Here is an 11,385-nt window from a genome sequence, read left to right as displayed (position 1 = left end):
ACCATTGTGCTGTGGTGTATAAGGTGGAGTGAATTGTGAGACAATCCCACAATTCTTCAGGTGGTCCAAAAACTCTTGACTCATATATTCCCCTCCCCGATCAGAACGAAGGGCTTTAATGGTCTTTCCAAGTTGATTCTCTACTTCATTTTGGAAGATTTTGAACGTTTCAAAAACTTCATGTTTATGTTTCAGCAAGTAAACATAACCATATCTACTATAATCATCAGTAAATGTAACGAAGTATGTTTCACCATTTCTAGACATAGTTCTAAAAGGGCCACATACATCAGTATGTATTAGTCCTAAAAGATCTTTAGCTCTTTCACCTAAACCGGAGAAAGGAGCCTTTGTCATCTTTCCACATAAACATGACTCGCATACATCAAATGACTCAGAGCCAGTTGATTCCAAAATTCCATCAGATTGGAGTTTTGAAATGCGTTGTTTGTTTATATGACCAAGACGACAATGCCATAGATAGGTATTATTCAAGTCTTTCTTGACTCGTTTGGCAGTACATGTATATACAGAATTATTATTTGAAATTACACCATGCATATCAATTTCAAAAATACCATCACGTGGAATAGCATTAAAATAAAATACATTATTCTTAGAAACTGAAATACCAAAGTGCGTAAATGTAAGTTCAAAACCAACATTTTTCAAAAGAGAAACTGAAATTACATTGCTCGTAATACTAGGAGCATAATGACATTGTTCCAACAAAACAATAAGACCACTAGGTAGAGTAAGCTCATAGGTGCCAATAGCTTCGACTGCAGCTCGAGCCCCATTGCCCACTCTTAAGTCTAGTGTGTTGTTCTTCAGTCTCTTACTTCTTCTCATTCCCTGCATATTGTTACAGATGTGAGTACCACAACCAGTATCAAAAATCCAGGAATCACTAGAAAAAGTATATAACTGTATATGAAATATACCTGATTTGCTAGTCTGGCCAGCTTTGCCTTTTCTCAACTCAGATAGGTAGGAAGGACAGTTCCTCCTCCAGTGGCCAACTTTTCCACAGTGAAAACAGTCGGCGTCTTTCGCTGGGTTTTCTTTCTTGGGAGGTGGTGGAATTTTCTTCTTAGCAATTGACTTGCCTTTTCCTTTTCCCCAAGTTTTTAGCTTATTCTTTCTCACCTTACCATCCCTAATCATCAGGACACCTGGATTGGAAACCTTATATGGAATATCCTGTTCAGCAGTTTTGAGCATCGAGTGCACCTCTGCCAGAGATTTCTCCCAACCTTGCATATTGTAATTCATCACAAATTGGTGATACGATTTTGGTAGTGAAACCAAAACCGTGTTCACGGCCAAGTTAGGCGGCAAGGTAGTTCCAAGTTTTTCCAATCGGTCAATGTAGCTTTTCATTTTTAAGACATGAGAACTCACTGATTGACCCTCCTCCATTTTGCATGTTTGAAGAAGCTTATAAGTTTCATATAACTCTTGACTAGCCTGTTTCTGAAACATATTTTTCAGCTCAGTCATCATATCATATGCTGTACGATCTTCCATTTCCTTTTGGAGGTCAGAAGTCATACTAGCAAGCATGATTAAAGCTATCTTCTCTTGCTCATCAAACAACTTCTGATAAGCATTCTTTTGAGCAGCAGTAGCTGTCTCAGGAGGAGCTTCGGGTAAGGGTTCTTCAATTTTGTTCAACTTCCCTTCATATTTGAGAACAATTCTCAGGTTGCGGTACCAATCGAGGAAGTTTGAACCATTGAGTTTCTCCTTCTCCAACAAAGAACGGAGGGTGTTTTGGTTTACGTTTTGATTGTTTGACATCTACAAAAGAACAAGATTCAATTTTAGTATTTTCGATATTGTACTTTAATAAATTAACTACCCAGGTTTTAATATATTTAAAAACAATTAATTTACGAAAGCCTAAGATCCACATAGAGGTTCCATAACTACATCTGTTGATCAGCTAGTAGTTATAGAGTCTATTGGTAGGTAGCGGTTACCAATTGCATCATAAGTGCAACTCTTAGATCTTTATGGGACTTAGAAATATGTGTAGTTCAACAAACCAGTATTATCTACTAGCATGTTTATCCCATCCTTGCCTCGAACTCAGGTCTCACCGTGAATACGATTTAGTCGTCCAATTTGAAAACAGTGGAAATTCAGCCTAGTCTCACTCGTAACTGAAAATCCACCTCGTGGCTATAATTCGATTAGGTCTCACCGTAACCAAAAAATAACGAGGAGTGTTTGCAAGCTCATTGGATGGCATACTTAAATTTGACGGGTATTTTTTTTTTAAAAAAAAATTTGTGTTAACGAATAATGCATGCACACAAGATTCGCTACACTATTTGTTAAAAATCATTTTAACCAATTTTATATATGTCGATCGTGTTTATGCGTCTAGTTTGTTATTTTATTTTTTATATAAAAGTAACAAATACACAAACGTGTATCGTTTTAAAACAATTTTAAAAGATTTCGATCATATATATATTTTGTGTTTCAAAAATCATTTAACTTTAAACTCGTTAGAGTTTAACTTTTTAAAATCATCAATTTTAATCATTGAAACTGTTACCGGTTTTATTTGATGTTTTCATCAAAAACATTTAGCATATATTCTAATCAACAATTATGTATAATGCAAAAATAAAACACAACCATACCATGCATCACACACACATAGCCTAGCCCAAAAATCCTATGCTTGATCCCATGAGCCGACATGGGATCAAGAGGTCAAACTAAGGGTAATATCGTAGCTCCCACTTGATTCAAGAATCAAGTGAAAACTTGACAAACGCCATTGTTGTCAACTTGACCTGTTCGCCATCTTCTAAGCCAAAAGCATGTTGTATTTTATCTTCAATCTTCATCTTGTTACATTTATTTAAATTTGAAAATACAACTAAACTAGTACTTTTACAAATTGAAATAAACTTAAATACAATAATATGAAAATGGAAAATAAATATAATACAATTTTGGCTTCAAAATGGCCTTATAATACAAATAATCAACATGACACAATATTGCTGTAATCAACAATCACAACAATCATACATAGGCCGGGGCATTATGGGCTATGTGTCCAATCACAATTCTAATAACTACATTATTAAAAACTACATATGGCTTGTCCATGGTTACAATGCATGTGTACAACCATGGAATGAAATAAACAACAATTATTCAAGCCATAATAAATAAATTCAAAATTTATAACAGTGATATTTTTTCAGATCTTATTTGTGCGTCATGAGATTTAATTTAAAACAAACATGTTGAAATTATAAAAATTTTTTTTTTACTTTTTACCATCTCACAAAACTAGATCTGAGAAAATCACGTGACAATTAAAATGGTGTAAAAGCGGCTCGGATACCACTGATGGAAAACCGTGTGTACTTTCAAATCAAATTAACGCAGCGGATAGTTAAAATAAACTTATTTTACATTACAAAACATACACACGATTAACGGTTCCATTAGATCCAGTTACACCACTAATAATTGTCAAAATATATAAATTCACAAAGTGAGTAAACGATATACCTTTCCTGAAGAAACGGATTGTAGGAGAGAAACTTACAATCAATAGTATGACTGTCTCTTTGGATAGTCCACACTACACTTCAAACAACGCCAATGGATGCTAGTCCAAACCCAAATAACAAATTAATCAACCTTTGATTAATTAAGTGAAACAATAATAATGCGGAGCTTATCAAATTTTTTCTCTTGTTGAAAAGAATCAGTTTTGTGGTTTCGTTTTTCGTGCACAGAGAAAGCAAAAATCATGGTCATAAAAGGAAGCAGATTGTTTGGCTTTTATTTCTGTACATTCAAGACCAATATGTAATAAACTATTATATATTGAACTTTTTGGTTGTAAACCAACTCCACAAGTCTGCAAAAAGAGAAAGCATATTCTTCCCTTTTATTTTTTTAAGTTGCCAACTAGAAAACCACTTGCTTTTAATAAAAGAAACAATTTTACTATTTAATTATAATAAACTAATTTCTATTAATTAATCACTATTAATTAATTGATTAGTTAATAATAATTTGTTCCGTTACTTGAGTAATATATATACATCATATATATACATATTTCATTTGACGTCTAGGTGTATATGTGTGTGACCCCGAAGGCTCAAATAAATTTAGTCATATAGTTATATATTTGTACCTTGCACATTAATCCTACAAAAAGTACTGAGATTTATTACGACAAAACGCAATAACGTCTTGAAAACAAAAAAGAAGATGAATTGATTTAACACAAAAAATACATGCATCTGGATAAGTATACAAATCGTTCATTCGATGAATCGAACGGTTAACCAATAATGATTATCGGATTCCACAACCCCTGTGACGTTGGCTAACAAAGTAAACCGATTCAGAAGCTATTAAGCTGATTCATAAAACAAATTAAACACATTGATGTGTTCTGAAAGCCAAATCACTGAATCAAGGGATACTCATTCTTTTTGTTTTCGTTTTGGACAAAACGCGAAAACCTGCAAAACAACTGCAAATGATTACGAAAACGCAATAACTACTCGAAAACAAAAAGAAGAACCCATAATTATATACACAAAAAATACCCGGAATTCGATGACTATACAAAGCGTTTATAGTCAATAATCATGTATGTGACGACCCGGAAAATTTCGACTAATTTTAAATCAAACTCTCAATACGATTTCATATTTTTGACACAATAAGCAATGTCTGTTAGGTTGAGTCTCAAAAAGTTTGAACTGTTTCATATATTCAATTGACCTTCGACTGCTCTCGACGATTCACGAACAATTAATTGTAAATAGGTATGTTTATATGTATATATAAATAATAATTCGAAATATAATTTGAAGTATTATAGGTTGTTGATATTAAAATTAATTATGTAAAGTAAAAAAACAAAACAAAAGATCATAATAATAATTATTTAAAATAGATCTATATATATAAATAAAGTATATTAAAAATAAATATTAAATGATTGTAATACTCATTTGATATCCCGATTGATATTAAGTAAGTTAAATTCAAACTTATATGATTTTTAAAATAAACGGTGATCTGAAAATGAGTTTTACAAATTATAGTCTTATTTAAAAATGTATTTAGGATCTATCTGTTAAATTTTAAAACTTTTTATATTTTACTTGGGATTGGGAGTGATTAATTAATGTAAATTTTATTTAATAGTTAATGATCGAATTTTGTACCATAATGACCAAAATAAATAAATATAGTTAATCTAAAAGTTTGGAATTTTTCTGAGACTTTTTATCCACCACTAATTATCAACGGGGCACGATATAATATCCGAATTGAACTGTCGGTAGTATGCAATAATAAAATTTCACGTGAGCACTTCTATTATATACAAGTGGGGATACTTTTTGTTAATGCAGAACTCTTTTGTATGTTTATATATATAATATACATATAGAGTTAACATAATTAAATTACACCCATATGATCACCAAGTTTCATCACCACACAAAAATCAAAACTGTCACCATAAACCAACCTCGCCAAAGATCACCAAATCGAAAACCACTTATGATCTCTTGCTACTCTAATCTTGCGGTTTTACTTTGCTCACTATGTCACCACCATCGAGCTACCACCAACAACCACTTGTTATTGATTAATAACCACCATAAACCACACGTTCTCTATCCGGCTGTTACTGCTACGAGTACCACATCAATCTAAAACCCACAAGAACACCTCAAGATCACCATTAAAACCAACACCATAATCCTTTCATGTTTCTCCCATATCTCTTTTCTCTCTCTAACCTTGAACCGCCACCACTTTCACCTATTGTGTAGTACAACACAAAACCCAGTCCAAGAACACCTCAAACGTCATCAAACCTACGAATACCCATACTTGCAACTCGTGAGGCTGTGTAGTTTATGTTCACTGTTTCTAACGAACCAAAACCCAAATCATTACCATCAAACAAAACCACTCATACTTACCATACGAACAACCCAACACCAAAACCATTTAGTTAGTATGTTTTCTGTGTTATGATTTGCAAAACTCATCACCCTACAAACACAAACACCATCTTGCTCACCTTCATGGTTTCTTCAATCATCACTTCCATAATCTTCAAACCGCCACCACAAGCTCACCATTTACCATCAATAAGTACTGCTACTAACCGTTTTCTGTTTCCCTCTTGGATCACCTACAAACTACCACAACCCATCACTGTTGCTGCAATCAGGTAAGTTGCTGTTTCTCTTGGTACTGCTCGATCACCATGTAAACCACCACAGACCCATTAACCAACACTTTTCTTTTATTGATCAATCTTCACCCATCGTGATTAGCTGCTACAATTACTCAAGAGAGACCACCACCATATCATCATCACTAACTGCTACATATACATATTTTTTTTATTGCTTGACTTCAAACGCAAACCTGCAACAGTTCACTGTTACTATTCCGATTACGGGTTGATTCAACCCAAGCAACCATCTTTTATAGTTCAAGTTATACGTACGAATTTTTTTGTCAAACCCAAACCACCATTAAACACCTGCAAGCACCAACAATCTCCATTACAAACCACTAATTAATATATAAACATTTACAGATATACATACATACTAGAAGGGGTACCTTTTCTCTTGTTTTCTTTTTGCTGTAAATAGTCCCAGAACACCACCTTATGTTCTTTCTGTGGTCGAGTAAACTTACCTTCATCATACCACTTTGAAACCTCCATTGCTACAGCTAATATAAATCTGTCTTCGTGGAAATGAACGCGATATTAAACTCCAATATCGCAGTGTGGGGTTAATTAAAGAATGTTAATGAGCAATGAAATCAACTGCTTTGCGTGTTTCTTTGTATTTATTTATTTCTTTTGGCCAAAAATCTCATTTTATAAAACCCCACTTGATAAAACTTTTGATCTGTTTTATTTTTATTTGGAATTCTTTTGAGCCGTGCCTTATTTCTTCTTCTGGTTCGTAATTCAAATTGATTTCTATTGGGCCACCGTATTACAAATTTTGATTGGGCCGGTTAACCTCAGTTGGGCCGAGGTCCAACATAAACTTCCTATTGGGCCGAAGTAAGATGGGCCAGATTAATTGGGATGTTGAAGACTATCGCTGTTTAAAACGGGTTAAATATGAAACAGAAATGAAGAAATGGAGAAGTGGTTTAGGGTGTTGTTGGGTGAGCGAGAGGTCTTGGGATCGAGTCCCATCTAGAGCATTTCTTTTTACTCGAAGCTTTTAAGGGTATACACAAGTTCTTTTATTTTTATTATTATTATTGTTAATTATTATGATTATTATTATTATTGTTATGATTATTATTATTAGTTGTTAATGTTATAATTATGATTATAGTTATTATTGTTATTAGTGTTATTATTATTATTATTATTATTATTATTATTATTATTATTATTATTATTATTATTATTATTATTATTATTATTATTATTATTATTATTATTATTATTATTATTATTATTATTAGCATTATTATTATTAAGATCACCATTATTATAATTATCAATATTGTTGTTATTAGTACTACCTCCGTCCCATCACAAGTGTTCACATTTCTATTTTGAGACGTCCCATTTTAAGTGTTCACTTTGTGTTTTAACCAATGAGAAGAGGTTATTCTGGAGAGAGAAGATTTCTGATTGGTGGAGAATGAAGTTAGTGGGATTTCCTAAAACTGTGTGCAAAAAATAAGTGGACACTTGTAATGGGACGGAGGGAGTATTAATTATGACATTACAATTAAATTTAAAACTTTAATATTATTATCATGAATATGTTTATTATTATTATTATGAAAGTAATATAAATTATTATCGTTTTCATAAATATTAGTAGTAATACCTTTTTATAAATAATAGAAGTGTTAATATTGACATAAGTAATATTATTATCACGAGTATTATTATTATGTAAGTACTAAAATTAGTATCATGACTATCAGTAACTGTAAAATCAATATTGTTACAAGTATTATTATTAATATCACTATTATCATTACTACGATTCTTGTTATAATTATTATTATAAGTAATATTATTATTTATACTATCATTATAATCAATTACAACTTTTGATTACTATGTTTTTATGTATATAAAAATATACTTATAAGTAATATTACATATAAGTATGAATATGATATATTTTATATAAATATTCATATAAAACAAATTAGGTAATTTTTAATATATATATATATATATATATATATATATATATATATATATATATATATATATATATATATATATATATATATATATATATATATATATATATATATATATATATATATATATATATATATATATATATATATATATATATATATGTTGAGTCCCCAAAATAATTAAGGATTTAATTATGACAAAATTGTAATTTATTTGCACTAAAGTGTTATGTGCAGTCAGCACAAGTTTGTTCATGTATAGACAGCAGATATAGCTGTATCGAGTGTTTAGTTTGCTGCTCAGTCTACCAGCACAAGGTAGACAGTGTTCTTCAATCAGCACAGGATGTGTACTCAACAAATCAAGAACATGAAGTGGCTCAGCAATGAAGAACCAGCACAGCTGGAATGCAGCTTACTACACAAGACAGCTATGCTCCATTATAAGCATAGTCATTTCTTGAGTGGTCTACATCAATGGTACTATTCAACAGAAGTCAAAGACAAAGTTGAACAGAAAAGGACACGCGTCGGCCGCAGACAAGTGACCTTACAAGACCACGTGGGAATGCAGAAGGTTAACGCATGTGCAGACATGGGTTATACTTTGTCATCACCTAGGGAACACAACATTCTATTTGTTTAATCAAATAGTGGTGCCAAACCGAATTGGGGTGTTCCTGCAAATAGCTACCAAAGAGGAAAGAAGAGAGCATGCTCTCTGATATAGTTGTCTCCACAAGTACAGACATCCTATGTACCAGTGGACAATAGAACCATTACACGGTTAATAGGACTACTATAAATTGTTGTATCCACTATTGTTATAACTAGTGGTGTGGGTTTATTTTATAGAGTCAAAACGTGTAATAGCTGTTAGTTTACCTCTTAGCTATAATCTAGGTAATCTGTATCAATCAACTATCATTCTGCCAAGGATAGTTGTGATTCTTTGTGATTCAATCAATAAAGAATAAATGTTGAAAATTACCTGTGACTCTATTTATTTGCATGCTTGAATACTAATCGAGTTTAACTGTTTAGTTAATTGAAAAGAAATTGTATTCACCCCCCCTCTACAATACTCCTGTTGTTATCAAGGGACTAACAACTGGTATCAGAGCTTTAGTCTTGATAATTAATATCTTGGATCTGAATTCTCTCATGGATGCATATACTAATACAGCTTACCTTGAAAATGGCTCATCCAATAGACCACCCAAATTTGATGATGATGAGTATGAAACTTGGAAGGCAAGATTCATGCTTCACCTTGAGTCTATTGACCCACTCATGCCTGGTATCACCACAGATGGTCCATTTGTGCCTACTGATACTATTGGTAGTGCACCAGCTACAGCTGACACTCCTGCTATTCCTGGCAGAGAGATTATTCTCACTCCTTCTAGATGGGATGCTGAGGATAAACGTCGTGTTGGACTTGACCCTAAGATCAGAACCTTGTTAGCTATAACTTTGCCTAACCCACTGTTCAAACTAATTAAGGGAAAAGAAAATGCCAAGCTTAAGTTGGACTATCTAGATGTTACCTATGAGGGTATGGGAGAAGTTAGGCAGAACAGAATGATTGCTTTAAAATGAGAATATGAAATGTTCTTTGCCTACAAAAACGAAAGCCTTAAGCAAACCTTCATTAGGTTTAACTCCTTGATTGCTAACCTGATCACTCTGAATGTCACCTATACTAAGTTTGAACAAGTTAACAAATTCATAGATTCACTGCCCACTAAATGGAAATCTGTTACTGACCCCTTAAGAACCACTCAGACCCTAAAGAACTTTAACATGTCTTCTCTCTACAGTTCACTTTGGAACCATGAGAAGGCAGAGGCTAAATTTGAACTTACCTTAAAAGAAAACTTTAGGTCTGCCCCCACCACTTCAAAATCTTCTAACACAGATGATACTGCTATTATTGCTGCTGCTAAAAAGAAAGCTCAAAAGGCTTTACTGGTCCAAAAGTTGCTGGCAGAAGAAGAGTCAGCTGGGAGTGATGTGGATAGTGGTACTGGGTTTGAAGAAAGCAGTGATGATGAAAGTGATGCAGAAGGGTTTGCTGAAGGTATGGCTTTGCTGGCTAGGCAGTTCAAAAGGTTCAATCGTAATAGAACCAGCAAGTCATACAAAGGGAGTAAGAAACCGAGTGCTAGGTATAGCAGTAAGTCAGTCAAGGATCCTAAATCTGAGTGTTATAATTGTGAAAAGGTTGGACATTTTGCTGCTGAATGCATGTCCAGGAAACCTTCAACTTCACATGCTAACTCTTTCTCAAAAACTGACAAGTACAAAAACAAGTACAAAGCTATGAAAGCTCAGATGAAGGAAAGTGCTAAGACTGATAAGAAGGGTAAAAAGCCAGAAAAGGTTCTAGTTGCTGAGCATCATGATTGGGATAAAACCAGCTCGTCGTCTTCCTCTGATAGTGATACTGATGATGATGGTGCTGGTTATGCTCCAGAAAAGAAGCTGTGTTTAATGGCCAAGAAGGTCAAGGAGTCTGATGAGGATGATTGTGGTAGCAAGTTTTTGGCTGATATGAGGGAAGCTGATCAGAAAAGAGATTCTCCTCAATGGAAAACTAAATTGATGTATAAGGTTGATAATTTTTGAACTTATACTGATGATGGAAAGGCCGAAATGTTTGACTACCTAAGAGTTGACTTATGTAGAGGCAGCAAACGTGAAGAAGTTTTGATATCAGACAACAAATCTTTAAATGAGAAACTTAAATGCAAAAATGATGAAGTTAAAATCTTGAAAGATGATATTTCAAAACTCGAAAAACAAAATTTTGCTTTAAGATCTCTTCACGTTGAGGCAGCAGAAGTCAAGAACCAGCAGGATAATCTTAAAAAGGTTGTCGCTTCATGGTGTACATCTGCTCAACGCACAGCAAAGTGTGTTAACGAGCAGGTGCCTGCCCAAGTTGAAGCTTTCTTTGCTGGTGACTATGCTGCTACTGCTGCTATTGCAAAGGTTACTTTCATGGACCCAATTCTTGAAACAGATCCTAAAGCTATCTTGCCAAATACTTTTGCCAAGATAGTTAAAGGTAAAAAGGTCTTGACAAATAAATTTGTTAGACATGCTACTGTGTCCCCACCACCTTCCATGAAAGAGATTTTGGAGGATGAG

General features: G+C 33.3%; 1 protein-coding gene across 1 annotated transcript; it reads right to left on the bottom strand.

Annotated features, from left to right (window-relative positions):
* Positions 1-436: 436 nt before the first annotated feature.
* LOC139850644 (uncharacterized) lies at positions 437-3,627 on the bottom strand. The gene is made up of 3 exons (XM_071840195.1): positions 3,547-3,627; positions 945-1,803; positions 437-855 (listed from the first exon to the last, which is right to left on the bottom strand). Exons 2-3 carry the CDS (start codon positions 1,801-1,803, stop codon positions 839-841), a joined length of 876 nt encoding a protein of 291 aa, XP_071696296.1. The 5' UTR covers positions 3,547-3,627; the 3' UTR covers positions 437-838.
* Between the last annotated feature and the right edge of the window lie 7,758 nt (positions 3,628-11,385).

The sequence above is a fragment of the Rutidosis leptorrhynchoides genome, chromosome 5, assembly GCF_046630445.1.
Source record: "Rutidosis leptorrhynchoides isolate AG116_Rl617_1_P2 chromosome 5, CSIRO_AGI_Rlap_v1, whole genome shotgun sequence".
Lineage (NCBI taxonomy): Eukaryota > Viridiplantae > Streptophyta > Magnoliopsida > Asterales > Asteraceae > Rutidosis > Rutidosis leptorrhynchoides.
Note: the sequence above shows the minus strand (reverse complement) of the source record. Positions and strands in the feature narration are given on the sequence as shown.